This window comes from Helicoverpa zea, chromosome 6 (genome assembly GCF_022581195.2).
Source record: "Helicoverpa zea isolate HzStark_Cry1AcR chromosome 6, ilHelZeax1.1, whole genome shotgun sequence".
Lineage (NCBI taxonomy): Eukaryota > Metazoa > Arthropoda > Insecta > Lepidoptera > Noctuidae > Helicoverpa > Helicoverpa zea.
The window spans coordinates 2,596,370-2,612,352 of record NC_061457.1 but is presented as its reverse complement, the minus strand read 5'-3'; the positions used below and the strand labels follow the sequence as shown (position 1 = coordinate 2,612,352).

Sequence of the window (15,983 nt, the reverse complement as noted above, 5' to 3'; positions counted from 1 at the left end):
CAAAGAACGTATTCGCATGCGTGGCCGATGAAAGTTTTGGGTTTTTTACGTTTTATTTATGTCTTCATATAATCATATTCTCAGAATTTTCACGTGCGTTTCATGCTCAAAATAAATACTGACTTATACGTAGGTTACAAACGACTTTAAAATAAAATCTGAAAGTTTTAAATAAAAGACGTTCATACAAAAAAATTGTCTTTACTTCTTCCAAAATGACAAAGCAACCGCACACAATATCCTACTTGCTAAAAGTGATTTAAAAATTCTAGCAACTGAGACCCATTCTCAGCTTCAATGTCATTCTCATTAAAATAATATCCCTCTCGGTTTCAGCAGAACGGAGGAGTGACCACAAAACGCGATATTAATACCGACTGCAGGTCAAACCGCTATATGGTCTTGACATTTAGTTCTTTTGTAAACTATACTTGTTATTACACCCCTACTACTCGATAGGAATCGTTATATTTGTTAATTGTGGCTACACAATGCCCCTTCTGTACAGCATCAAGTCGGCCTTGCAGGTGATCACGACTCCGCACACCTGCAGAGGTTGCCAACTAATGTTTCTCGATTAGAACTTGATCAATTTTAATCACTTGTTTCGATAGTTAACACGAATAGGTCATTTCCGGGGACAAACACGGATCCAATTAGTGGTAGTTAACTTCCTAAAATGAAATAACATTCGAGTTACTCTGTTGATATTCAAAACTATTATAATTTACAAGCCTAACCTTACAAGATACCGATAAAAAATATTTGATAAAGCTATCGCAAAAATCAAACGTTAAAAGCTGCTAAAATCAACACACGTAAAGCAATTTCGTGAACAAAATAAATAAAAGTAGACAATTTTCTTGAAACACGATAGTAGAGGTACATTTATGGCCGAGTTGATCCCCTTTTATGAGGAATTCAAGATTAAGGAAGGATCTGAGGCGAATTCCTCGGTTGTTTAGGTCAACAGCGATAAAAGTCAAGTTTTTTTTTCTCTTAATGAAACTGCACCGAAGGTTCATGTGGCATAATCTGTGCTGTTAAAAAAATAAGTACGCATGTCATAAAGTGTGCAGTTGCTTAACTTTGCTCTTTAGTGGCATTAAGGAAATAATTACATATTAAAGCTTAACAATTGTGTAAAAAATTACGTTACTTTCTGGTAACGTGTAACAGTTTTAAGCAATCTCGTATTTCGATTCAATCTATTTCGTACACGTTCATGAGGTTATCATGCTCTCAATTATCTTCTAACACCATCAAAGTCATGCACCATGTGGGCCTCAGAAGGCATGCAGGCTTTTACTGGCCTGGTTTGTGCCTCGTGCACTTCTTGAGTCGAGGCCGACAATACGATGTGTCGATCGTAGATAGAGATTGTAAATAAGGTTATAAATGATTGCATCGCATGTTGAGTTATGAAATCTTCCGTTATCTGTCTTTGGCAGGTTTGTCGCTACCATAAGAATTCTAATATCTTCTAAAATTCAAGAAAGCTCAGCTATAGGTAAGTATTCATCCTTAAAATAAAAATAAATTCTTTATCCATGGGATATTTTTTACGCATCGCTTTGTGTTAATTTAAAGTTATCAATCACAAGTAGACAGATTGCATATTAATAAGACAGTATTCTTCTTTAAAGCATAACAAGATGCAATCGACAAAGAAATATCACCAGAGAAATTCAATGTAAACTTGACATTGCCGCGGGTCAAACAACATTGCACATGCACATGCATATGTTGTCTATTATCGATTGTGCAACTGCAATCATTTCTATTGCCAAACACCACAGCGTGGCGATTCATAATCACAATGTAGCGATTACTCGCATTTATAGCTAGTTAGCAAACTGTTCCGATGACTAATGTGTCAGCTAATGATTTAGATTTAATTTAAACGCAAATTAAAACGTCAAACGAAGGCATAAGTCATTTCATAGAATTGGCTATTGAAACCTTTTAACGGAATACGGTAACACAATACCATAATCACTTATATTTCAATGTTCATTTCGAGTCTTGAAAATTACCTTTTTTTTGTGGCACCATTCTTCAGAGAATACCCAGAGCTTCAAACAAACAATTATTAACTTTTAAACATCTGTATTAATTTCCGCCACTTGAAAGAAAAATATAGTCTCAAGTACCGTAATCTGCTTAGAAGAATGAAAGATTTCTTTCATCTCCGGGGTTAATATACCCATTACGAAGATTAATTCAGCAACAATGCGGCAAAAAATATAGCAAATTACTGCCTAAACATTAATTCATCATTTAACCCCGCCCTCCGCCTTACAAAATAATAAGCCTTCGTGACCGAACCCCATGCCCAGTTAATTAAACCGTAAAGAATGAACTCGCCTTCACAAAAAAGTAGAACCGGTCACCGTCGAACAGCAAATTGAAATGTCAAAGTGAATATGTCAGAATTGAAATATCCGTCGGTTGCGTCGCATCGAAATATTAATCTAGTAGATTAGCCCCAGGTCACATTACGCAACTCACAAACAACGGTTCGTTGAGTAAATTCATGCTAAAATTGCCTGTAATTTGTCCGAGGTCATCTGCACATAATACTCTCATTTGTATTGTACGGCCGCAATGCTACAATTTAGTGCAATGGAGTCATAATATACCAGCCTTGTCAATTATTACCTAGGAAATATTGTTGGTCATAAATCATTATCAATATCTGTGGACGGTGATTGAATAATACATAAAGTTACCTAGAAATAGAAACTGAAATGGGCAACGAAATGCTTACCTGTGTAAATTTTGTACAGCGAATCCAATAAACCTTGCATCATTTTGACGTGTTATTTGGGCACTCGTTATATCACAAAACACTTTGACAAAAACATGTCTAGACTTGCTGGCACAGAAGAATCAGCACAGAACACTATTGCTTTATTATTTTTTGAAATAACGAGACGTGATCAATGGTTAACATCACTGAAAATATAATTCTTCAAACTAAATAAGCAGTCATCAAGACAGCTAATTAGTCTCACAGCGGAACAAAAGCTCGAGCAGATCAATTGGTATCGGAAAAAAATATATGAAGACACAAACCAGAAATTACTATAAGTTTCGAAGGTGAACGAACTAATAGACAGCACGGTGGCCAAATTGAAGTAACGGGAACAAGCGTCGGATCTTTATCATCAATCAGATTTGCGTAACTATCTTTTGGCAATTACTTGGTACACTTGAGTGGTCTAAATTACTGGTTACGAGGAATGCAGTCAACGTATACAATTACAAGTGGTAAGGACAAAAGAAATGTGATCCAGTTACAACAAATATTGAGTACACGAGGCAAGGCTACTATTTGAAGCCACTGAAGCGTATCTTAATAAGTGGGTAACGAATATGACAATATCAAAGCAATACATTAAAATATGGATACAAAATTGAACCTAGACCTCGATCGACACACGAGTAGGATGGAAAATGATAAAGTTAAAGTGTTACGCAAGGTCATAAGAGTGGATACAAATGACCCGCAGTACGCCTACGGCAAAGAGCATAGTGGACGAAAGCACCATGTTTTACATGATGTAGTACAATATGGGCTTAATGGTGTTGAAATTTTGGATGTAGGCGGGATGTGTAAAAAAGTGTAACAAGCATAATAACAAGTCTACAAATGTCGTAAGTCGAGTAGCGATCGTATATTTAAAAAAAATAAAGATACATGCATCTCTCTCAACGTGATTTTCATTAACATCGTCAAAAGAGAGACTTCACACTACAAATCACTGTGTCAGATATTCAAGTATTATTCATCTTGTTATTTTACGTTTATCTGTAGTAATTTCTTTATATTTTGCAGCACTTTATTAACTGCTGGGTTGCATTCTAAAAGTGAAACAAATTATTAGGATCATTTGTAGAAAGTTTTCTTCGGCAAACGTAAAATAAAAACACACTTCAATTTTATTAATCTTGGCACGGATTTTTGTATAACAAATAAACTTAACAAGCGTTTCCTAAAATCATTTATCACCGATCAAATGGTAAGAGGAGTTCGAAGAAGACATGATAATAACTCAACCTTTCTCTAAAAATGAAGCTGTTTATACAAACTTCAGGTGTTACAAATTAAACTCCCGTCACATACTGTCAATCATATGAACCCAATGCTAGTTGACGACCTAATTAATTAACTTAAAAACAAGTTCTGCGAAACGATAATTATAAAAACACTGTTGATCTTTCTTAGGAATCAAGCACGGAAAGTCTATAAGGAACCAAGATGTTTGGCGAAAATAAGAACAACAATGTTATTTCAAGTGAAACAATACCTCAAACTGATTTACGACCAAAACAATGAATCTTAATTAATAGGAACGAAGTAAGCACTGTTACTTCCGAACTCTTACGTGAATGTAGAAACGTGTGCGCTTCAGAAATAAACTAACGAACAACAATGTGTTCATAAATGAAGACAATAACATGTCCACGTGAATGCAGAGTAAAATTAGATACACAATCTATTAAAAATCAATGGAACGAACACAGACGCAATACAAAGCAGCATGATTGATACTGGAGTAACTTTATAACGTTTTCTTCCTTTTTTGTTGGAACCATTTCATTTAAAACATCATGAATACTTGAATGCAATTGCTCAGGATTAACATTACTGACATACTTAGCCGTCTCGCTTTATTCGTGGACACAGTCTAGTCTTTTTGTAAAGGAACTATAGCAGGATAAAATTATAATTTCAAATGCATTCACCCGCAGTAATTCATCTTCATTGCGACAAAAAGCAAAAATGAGGTCTCACCAAGTTGAAGTGCAGTATAAAGGACATATCTTTAAAAGATTTCTTAGCAAATAATACGAAATGAGATTTGAGAGCACCGAACAAACGACAATTTATTCTCCTGTAAATTGGATGAGGCATGTCTGCGCTTAATCAAGCGGACACCGGAGCAAAATCTCAGTGACCGGTCAAACCGAACCAGATGAACAAACTCTTCGCAAAAAGAAAGTTCTTGAAAGTTTTTCCATTTCATCAAATTCAGAACCTGTTTAAGATAAAAAGTATTTATTTAGCAGAACACCATTTTTGCACTTGCTTTACAACAAACTGTCATCTATCGTTAATAGACGACGCTGATGGCAAATATTTAAACACTGTCACTTTTGAAACCACATTTTGCACTCGCGTCGGTCACTCGTGAGTTCGCCACGTACGCGTTACGTACGCGACTTGAGATGTTCCTCTTCACGGTGTTTCTATGACTTAGCTACAAGTAGCCGAATCGCAAGAGTCGATCAGGGCGGGCGCTCATTGCGGATCGCGCGCCCGCGCCGTCCGCGGTCTACCGCACCGCCGCCGCCACTGGCGTACCGGGATTATTTATAAATTCATACAGACAGGGGGTCGTAGAATTTTGCACGACGTCGTCGTGGTATGCCAAAGCTAATGACTGCATCAGGTCAGACCGGAAACAAATTGTGACTGTAACTTGTTCAAGTTAATGAACGGGGTAAGGAGTCCATACACACATATTTATTACAATCTTCCACCATCATATTTTCTTGGTTTATGTACACGTGGGTTTTTTAAGAGACAATATAATCAATCTAACTTTGAATAACTAATAACAATTCCAATATAATCCAAATAAGTACATAGTCCGCCTACGATGGGCCAAGAATTAATTCAAAAAAATATTTCGCAAGATACTTGTGCTCATAGCTCAAAGAATTTTCCGCCAACCGTGGCCATGCCGCCCACCTGGACAGGTGTCCAGTGCGATGGCTCATATACCACGATATTGCGCTAGGCAGGTGAGCCAAATTTAAATAAAGCTGTATGAACGATTCCTCCTACAGCGGTAAAATTTATGAATTACCCACGTCTTGCCTATGCTTTGCAGTCACCACTTTATCAATATTTGATGTAAAATGACCATATCGAATCTGCATCTACAGTTTCAGATGAATTTTCTCGAATAAATATGTGACGATACACTGATGAATCACCTACAGGCAAAATACAAAAGACTTGGCGTTTGGCACTACTGGCAATTCATACCAAGTTTCTTGACAAATGACAGCTAAAATTATAACAATGAGCAAATTGAGTGAACATTACTGAAACCAAGCCAAACTACCTGAGCGGGTGATAACGAACACATTGATAAGAAATATTTAAAATATTATCAAAGCTAATGATATAGAAAACCGGCACTTTCTTAATTTAAAAAATAAAGAGTTAAACGACATCTAAAATTAAACAACAATTACGTCAAATTAGATTGTGATTCGGCGACCGGTCCGACTTGACAGGCATGCGAAGAATGTCAACATCCCATCGTTCACGTTAACAGTAGCAAGTCAGACAGCAATGACGCCCTGCCTATTTGTATTCTAGAATATTCATTGCTCATCAGTATTTACGGGTTTACTTCACTTTTGAACAGCTGTCGACGCTGACGTGGTTTTCATTGTGGACTTTATTATTGATCGTAAAGTATCGTTAGCAGCGTTTCTTTGACGTAATCGCAATGTTTCCGAGTTTACTGAATCTCTTCATCTTGTTACATGATTTGATATTATGCATAAGTCTCTTGTTATCGGGGTGTTCATGTGCAATATTCAAATAGGTGTAGATGCATGATATGACGTGTTCATTGCTAACGACTCGACGATCATTAGGTACTAGCAGATTTATCGTTTCTGTGGAACTAATTCTAACTGGATCATAAAACATTGAGGCTATACTTTCACATCACCTATCAAAGTTGATTTTCCAGTGAACAACGGTTCAACGTTCATCAGCTCCATGTACATAAAAATAGCATGTTCAAATATATAATTCTTGAAAACGAACCAGGAACAAATAAACAAACGCACGCATTCCAATAATACTAAGTTACCTCAGCGATAGTTTGTTTTAATGTTTATGTGTAGTGTATATTTGTAAGGTAATGTAAACAAAATGTCTGTAAGAACATTATTTTGTGAACTAGAGCTCATGTTGTTTAATAGAACACGATTGAGTTTCAACTAGGTGTTTAAAAATAACGTTTTAGCACCTTTCGATACGAAATTAAATAATTCCGTGTCCTTGGACTTCGATTTGTTTTAAATAGTTTTTAACACTACCGACAATTCTTTTAAAATCTATCACCGTGGCGTGTTTCACGTCAATCGCATTTCAATCATCCTCACTTACGAACCACGTAATGCTGCCCACGTTTAGTGGAAAAGAATTCTTAGTATTATTTCAGGGCTTATTTCCATCAGCCCTTGGTGAATTCTTACCAACAACATGCGTAAATCTTTGGTAAATATTCATAGCTCTTTCAACGTCCCTAACCTTTTCAATTCCCAGAATCGGCTTTCTGATCCCATTTTCCTCATCGCGTCAAAAATACTGTATTTTGTTTTATTTTATTATGGCGTGCCAGCAGCAAATCATGACAAGCTTTTTGCATTTGATAGGTGTGGGAATTTAAATTTCTGTGGGACTTTAAACGTGGGCAAACTTTATTTTGTTCTGGATTTTAGGAGTTATTAAGATGATTAGCAGAAACTACAGAACCCTCGACAAACTTCTTTTGCCAATATTCCAGTCTATGTGTTATTTCCTTACGCATTGTTAAGGTTCACCTTAATTGATATTCTTAGCAATTTTACAGACACCTACAACAATACATAGAGAACTCTTCGCATCATCATGATCATTTCAGCCTTCTATTGTCCACTGCTGAACGGTAGGAACATAGGCCAATAAGTGCCAATCATCCTGGTCTTGGGCAAACTACACCCCTCGCCTTCTTTCTACTTCCCATCTTCTTGTAATTACCGAGCACCGCTTTGACTATGCGTTGATGAATAATTTGTATTTATCTTACATAAGGAAACTGAAGCAGTGCATCTGGTAACAACTTAAAACTTATTGAAAACGGATGAATAAACGTAAGTGAAGGCATAAAAGCTATAAATAAACCTAAAGTGAGCCAGTCACCAACGGATACGTTTACCGGCGACAATTGAGCAGCATACCGGCTTCCTTGATGATCTCATGCAAAACTGTAGCATTTCTACAAACTGCGCCATTTAGGGAACGATATTTGGGTCAGTCCAATTGTGTTGTTAGATGAGGATGCCTTTGATTAGAACAAGCGACCCTTTTAATGGTTCTGTGGAACTAGGTTGTAGAGTGATATCGTTTTACTGATTGGTATCATTGCATGAACATGCATTGATATTGCTTCTAAAGTAACGTTATTAGTGACTCACCGTAATATTTTGATTTAACTTTGTGTTCTTATCAGCAAACAACTTGTTATTATTTGAAATGGGTGTAGGTACGAGTCTTGTATTTGCGTCCGTTACATACGATCCGATATGGTCTAGTGGCTAGGATACCTGGCTCTCACCCAGGAGGCTCGGGTTCGATTCCCGGTATCGGAATAAGCTTTTTGCTTTAAGTGCACTTTTTCAACTTTTGAAGTTTTTCATTAGGTACTTATTTATAAGTTGTATGTACAGTATGCTTAGTGACCATTATGATAACTACATACTTTTATTTAGTTTTCTTAATTGGGAAAACCGGATGTACTTAATCCGCTTGTGAGCACCTATCCTAACATTTAACATAGCAGTTTCGTTCGGTCAAACAGATGTCAATTTGTATATGTATTATGACAAGTGTATATCGAGTCGTGTATCATTATTATAAAAACTGTTTCATTTTCTGACTAAACAATATTTCTGAGGAATGTAACGTCAGTGTAGCAAATATGTATAATATTTTCCGTTTTTTACAAAACGAGTAACCTAATCCGTTATTCTCAAAAATACTGAAAGTTCATGTTGCAACATTCTCAATGGTAAGTATTACTTTATACAAGCCCGCTTTCCTGGAGAGCTAAGAGGGCATTCCTCCCTCAAACTGGCGGCCATGTTGCGGTCACAATGGGTGCGCCCGCGCACGTCTTTATTAGCCATGAATGGCGACGGCAGTAAACAATTCAAAATAGACGCTTCCCGCTCGCGTTGTGCCGATCTCGTCCCAGCCGTGAGTTACAACTATATAGCACGTGGTACTTTTGTCTACGATCCTGTGGCCGATGGCCATTAATCTCTCGTTCTTACTCACATTCATTGGAGAGGTCAGGAAGGGTCTTTCGCGGAATACGTACGTACGATAAGTACTCCGTAAAAGGAGTGGTTGATTGTCTTATTTGAAGAATAAGCACTTTGAAGTATATTGAAACTTTTGTGTGAAGTCCCGGAGGTAATTAAAGAAGTCGTTTGGGTTCGTAGATCACTTCACACTTAAAAAGCAATACGAACGTCGAACATGTAATGGAACTGACACGGAATTATTAATGTTGGCTCATATCAGATCGTCAATCAGACTATTAATTACGACAAAGTCTTTTGGCAACACGCTGTATTCAATTCTAGGAATTCAAGGTGCAAAATGACGATATAAACTTAACATACAGATACAGTGGTTTATGACTTAATAAGATGTTATAAGAACATTCACTTATCAAAAACCGGAATATAAAGTTAGATATTACTATCAAAAAGCCGCAAACGATGCTATTGAACTTAAATTTTAAATCGATTTTGAAATTCGCAGAAGCCGTTGTTCTGCCTAAAACAATCCTGTTATTTTTAACCGACTTCCCAAAAAATAATAGGTTTTCAGTTTGTCTGTTTATGTTTTTACATGATGAGATTAAATTGTGCAACCCATAGAAGTGCAAGACAAATAAGATAAAACATCTTATCACCATTATGCCAATATCTTCTCGGCTTTTTAGAACGTGTCTCGTCTCCGAGATTATAACTTGCAAGAACGAGACCGCAAAATAGACTAGACCAGTCGAGATAAACTGTTTGCGAGACAACTCTATCTTACTGGGTCACTGATAACAAATAGTAGTTAAAAATAATATCAACTGTGATTTGTTGCTCGGAGACAACAAGAAATGGTTAAATGAACAACAGAATTTGTAATTACTTCTCAAGGATAAATTAAGATTGAGAACTAAAACTTTTTTACAAAAAAATATAACCGACTTCCCAAAAGACTAAAAAGCAAAAAAAAAAAAAAATTTAGGTGCATCGGCCTAGAAGTCGGTGTCTAATGGATGTCCCACAGTTAATTTTGCCACCGACTTCTAAGCCGATGCACCTAATTTTTTTACATACATAGAAAAAAAAAAAAACATACCGGCCGAATTGAGAACCTCCTCCTTTTTGGGAAGTCGGTTAAAAAATAATTAAAAACAATGTCGCCTTCGGTTACATTCGGTCGGAAATTATAAGTTTTCATAAATATTACTTAATGACGACAATTAATTCACCTGGCAAATAAAAAAGCAATACAATAATAAAGGATATGAATCGGTTATTAATCCTTGGCCGACTAAATAAAAATAAAAGTGATGTAAAATGAACCAGTACCTACTTTACAGTCACCTGTTCTTAAAACCTTTTCAGGCATGTCAGGAGCCGAACACTTCTCGATAGTAATCGATATGCAATTTACAATCGATAATAAGTGTTAACGTAATCGAATATCTGTGAATTTTATTAAAATAATGATAAGTAAGTGCCGTGTGGGAATATGTTTTTACCCAAAAATGGTGAGCACCAAAAAGGTGCTTCATAATCATTATCATTTAAAAGTGTTTATTATTATTGTGTCCACGCAGATATTGGTAAAGTGGGCCGCCATGACAAGTTTTGCATGTGAATTAATTTAATTGAAATGCTAAGCAATTTTGCTAATCAAGATGTTGCAAAACCCACTGGGCCCACAGCATTGTTTAACATAGACATGCACTAGAGGAGATTATGAAGTAATCGGGTATTATTACAGTATGAGTAATAAATAAATGGAAGCTGAAATGATGTCAATGATGTAAATTGATACGATACTCTGTGTTCCAAACAAAGCAATGAAGAAATATTTTACAGCCATATGTGAGCCAAGCAAAGGTTTCCAGAACAACTTAATTTGTCCTGACATTATACGATGGCAACCTATGAAGAAAACGTACCATTACAGGTAGCCGTGTTAAGTAAATGTCAAAATGAACTTTACGGTTCGTGTTTGGTGAAGGATTATATTAGCCTTGCAGGTTAGACAACCTTTTCGATGTACTCGTGTCTATTGTTTCTAAATCGATTGCTCAAGAGTCTGCAGCACCCTCAATGAGTCGATACTCGGATCTTGCACGAATCGATTGAACCGTGAATTGATTTAGACACCGATACCAGTACAATTGACTAGTGGCGCCTGAGCAGACGCCGTTTAGCATTACCTTTGCAGGTTATATTTTCGATGATTGTTGCTTCGGAACTAAGCAAGTCTTTGTTCAATATCTCAGTTTTGAATACGACACGTTATACCGTTTAGTTAAAAGCTAGATAACTATAAAAGCCACCGGAAATTCAGTAGTGTCACAATAAGTACTCCATCAATCCTCTTTGTTGTGATTCACCAGATAACAATAGCTCATTAATTGGGGAATTTCTAATGGTGATAATAAATCCCAAGCCATGAGGAAATCCGAGTTAAGATATCCAAGAATGAATTGGAAACAAACGTGAATATCAGAAACTATCAAATCATGTCGAAATTTAACAACCTACGCAATCTGATGATGTAGTTTATAGATGAGCTGCTATAAATCTTTGTTGTGTTGATTATACAAGTCCGGTGATAAAGTTTTGTTTTTTTTGTGGTTGAATATTAGCTGATATTACTGTTACTTTATTATCGTGTTCCATTTCACCATATTAGAAGATAATGGCTGCAATTTGGTTGCAGACAGGAAAACCAGAGAATTTGCAGTGCATTCCATATCAGTTTTAAGAAATAATTACAAGGCTGTCTATGAATCATAGCGTCGCTTTGGATGCTAGTAGGTATTTATTACGTACCTACGTTTATTACATTTTACACGATAAGTCATTTGTTTAAAGTTTACGCAAATAATGACTAACATACAAATAGGTATATGAATTAATCACAATAATTGATAAAAAGATGGATGGCCACTTACGCCAGAAATAGTTAAATACCAACATATTTCATAAAATAGTGAGAATATAGTCATTCCATTAATTAACACAAGCACTTTCGAGATGACGATATGAGACCATAAATATTTAGAAAGATAATCAAAACTAATGATTGCATCTCTATAGCATCCATTAACTTTTGAAGTAATGAATTCATGATCATAATCTACATATTTAATGGTTTTTCACAAATTAATGGCGACTGATATTGATGATTCTGATTTATGGAAGGTTATAAACAGCTATGGAAGATGTCTGGCATGGCTTGCGATAACATAAAAATACGATGATGGGTATATGGTAACATAATAAAATAACTATATGACTATATCAGTTTACACCTACCAGCTGTAGGATGACTTAGGGATGATGCATCATCTTGTAAGGGCGTAAACATTTCAAAAACAGGACTAGACAAGGCAGAAGTTTCTGCTTTGACATTTTACTGTAAATGGTAGGAAGATTGTACGATGGGAAATGCGCCAAGCTACAGCTTTATACAAATGACAAAACATTTTTTAATCTAGGGCCTTTGAAATAGCGTAGGTGTTACATTATATTCAAAATCCTTGCAGACAAGCCTGCAATAAAGGCTATGTCCAAATGTGTACCGATTGAACTCAGGTACGTGCCATTTAGCCGTCAATAACACCGATAAGGTGTTTTATATTTCTAATTCTGACAGCCAGACAAGGCTGCGAAGTCTGACACTTGAAACACGTATCATATCGTTGTAATAATAAGTTAGGTTCACTATCGATGATCGACCTTACGGTAGCCGTATCATACAAACGTGTTTAGTTGTCGGATCAAATTTATTTTTACACGGTCTACAATCACTTCTGGGTGCTATTAAGATAATAGCGTGTTATTAGGAGAACAATTTGTGTGTAGCTGTTTTATTATGTCGATGTTCAGTTAAGAAATATGTAAGTATACTCTGGCTTTTGCCCACGGCATCGGTCTATCCCAAAGGATCTTTGGATAACGAAAGTAGCCTGTGATTCTCGTTCTCAGGCCATTCATAATTATGATGAAAGTATCTACCAAAATATCCGAGGTCTTGGGTGACCGACAAGTAAAAAGTCACTTAAGGATAATTCGTTTACTAAAATATTCGAACGCAAACACAAGGAGCAGATGGCAGTCAATACCTTTATCGCGACTGTTATGTGTTTTTAATACTCATCATAAGTTTATTGTAAACAATAAGATAAAAACTGAACCTTGTCCGTGCCGTATAAGGGAGGGATGTGTCATATGAATCCAGCTTAAATAAAGATGGTATGGTGAGACGATTGGTAATATAAGCCGCAGCTCTCTAAAAGACGTTGATCTCATCGACACAATATACCTAAATACTTCTTTCTGCCCTAATTAGTAACAACACGTAGTTGTCTCTAGACTTCTGTACCCACTATTATCCTTACTGTGTTACGGAATGGGTTTTCTTCAACCCAGAACTACAACCCCTCGTCTATGACTCTAACTATTGCTCGCTTTTTGAAAGCGCAGTCTTTATTGATCATCAGCTTGTCTTTTCCAATGTTCAAGTTACTCTCGCGTATCCTAACGGAACTACGGTAGCCTTTATTCCCATAACACATGGAAAGGAAGAGAGAATATTAAAATAATACCACTAAGTCTAAAGGTCACCGGTCGTCGGTCAGTAGGTGTGCAACGTGTTAACTTCCATTTCTCTCCTTGTAGGGAGAGGTGACAACGGTGACACGAACCACACCCTTATTCTGCTTAAGCTTTGTTTGTAATTTTCCCCTGTAAGGTCAGACTTCTTTATTAATGGCTTCTGATCACAACATTCATTACTTTATTGCCGGCATCGAACAGAATTTGCATCAAGACTGAACTGGATTTGACGAAAGCCTCACTTATAACACGGAGAGACAGACGACCATAAATTCTACTTATTTGTTTTACCTAAGAAAATCAGCTGCAATTTCACAACCAAAATGATACATGATGACAACGAGTATGCAAGTAGGTGAGTAAATAAACTAGCACAAACATTATTTATTTTTCCACGCCCACTATGACATAATTTGCATTACAATACTAACAGTTGCTCTAACGGAAAGTTGTAATAATTCATAACATGATGTAGACTCGGAACGTGCTAACCAATTGCATGTTAGCTGGAAAAATTTACGCTAGTGTCAAAAATATTTTGTGTAAATTATCTAGATTACGAAGTAGCCTAGAATGAAATGTAGATTCAGCTCAAACATTACTCATAGTTCAAATTCACTATCTAGTGTAAATAACATTTGTCTTCAATACCACCGCCCAATGAAATATTAAGAAGGATAGATAATGCAGCAAAATTTATACTCCGAATGAGTAATGTTTCTAAAGTAACAGTGAAATGCGAAACGATAGTCTGGATTCTTGTCTTCAACATTTTGGAAAGCAAATCTGGACTTGTTATTTTACGTTGCGAAAAATCAACGTGGGCGATCGCATTTCGGAAAAAAGTGAATAAGAAACTGCACGCCAACACAGTTACTCCCCCGTTCCATCAGTTGAAATGATTCCGCTCCGTTTAGAATTGATGCCCGAAAAAGAAATCCTAAATAAATAAGTAAGCATTCAGTATCGTTAAACGAGGTGCTGTCTGTTGCATCAGTTATCGTAAATTTCGTGTACAATGTCAGAAAGCGACGGTTCTGTTTATTTTAGACTGCTTCAAAAATGTTACTAGCCGGTTTGTTACATCAACACTAAACAGAACACATCGCAAAATAGAATGATGAAGACGAGAGTGATAAGAACAAATATTTACAAATCGCAAATCGCGCGTGAACGAAAATCTGTGCGTAACGTAAATAACCGCAATTATTCTATTAGCGCCAATTCACACAAGTGTGCTTATGAACTCAAACAAAAATAAGCGTATCAACTGCCACCGAGGCCTCTCGCGATCATCGCAAATAACATACTTGAGATGTGAAAGACGGCAACAAGTGTATATTGAGAACATTGTCGAGTGAACCATTCAAACAACACTTTAACATCTCGCAAATCGTAATACCGATGACACGATCATTCATAACCTGATGTCTAACGACATGTCCACGCAATACAAGTGTCTCATTACGCTGCATTAACAAATGCGAGTAACATGATTCGTGGCACAGTGCACCATGTATCATCAAAATGTAAAAAATAAATTAAATGTTCGATGAAGCGTTGAATTGTCAACATTGTGAGTTGGTAGGACCACCCTGCGTGGGCGTCGAACCTTAAACCTGCCCGATCAAATAAACTATTCCCGGTGAGGGCAACGATTTACGTTCCATTCGCAATAGTAAAGGCTTGTGAAGCAATAGTGGCTACACTGGCCACAATGAAACGAGTGCACGGTTAGAAACAGAAAACGCCGTACACATTGAATAAAAACGTTTCACCATTTTACAATGCTATAAACGTCCACATCAAAACACTACAACGACTTAGGCGGGACGATTACACTTTTTGAAGTCACTTTTTATTTGTTTCAAATAACGTTTGACACGTTCTGTTTCATCTCAAGGTTAAATACTGTTGCTGTGCTGATTTTCTTTTCCTTAAATTTTGGTTATCGATATATTTATATTGTGGCAAAAAATAGGCTTCGATCGTTCCCATGAAATGTTCTGATGGGATCTCGAAACAGGTGAAGGCCTTTGCGTTTTTCGGCCTCCTTTTTCGTAATGCGCCTTTAATAAACATGAGCCGACCAATTCTTGAAAATTGGTTGCCGCTATCAACGATGAAGTCATTTTCAGAATTTTACTTGAAACATTTACGCAGCGATATTCATTTTGTCGTCAAATTAGTGAGTTTTAATTTTGTCACGAAAATTGTCGAATGGTAATACTTAATTTTGCGATAATTAAAGT

At 36.4% G+C, this 15,983-nt stretch overlaps 1 protein-coding gene and 1 non-coding gene across 14 annotated transcripts in view; one reads left to right on the top strand and one right to left on the bottom strand.

The window, feature by feature from the left end:
- The window catches only part of LOC124631145 (rho GTPase-activating protein 23), a 334,067-nt gene that overhangs the window by 306,683 nt on the left and 11,401 nt on the right, over positions 1–15,983 (bottom strand). For 9 of the 13 annotated variants that reach the window (XM_047165344.1, XM_047165349.1, XM_047165352.1 and 6 more), the window contains exons 1-2: positions 5,046–5,359; positions 2,771–2,958 (exon numbers count right to left, since the gene is read on the bottom strand). The exons of 2 other annotated variants lie outside the window; for them this stretch is intronic. In XM_047165344.1, the coding sequence (XP_047021300.1) occupies positions 2,771–2,813 (43 nt within the window). In that variant the 5' untranslated portion in view covers positions 2,814–2,958; positions 5,046–5,359. Of the gene's footprint in view, positions 1–2,770; positions 2,973–5,045; positions 5,360–15,983 lie in introns of those variants that run through there. 2 more of the 13 variants (XM_047165345.1, XM_047165346.1) reach the window with 2 other exon arrangements.
- Positions 8,377–8,448, top strand: Trnae-cuc. The gene has a single exon. It is a non-coding gene; the product is annotated as a tRNA-Glu (tRNA).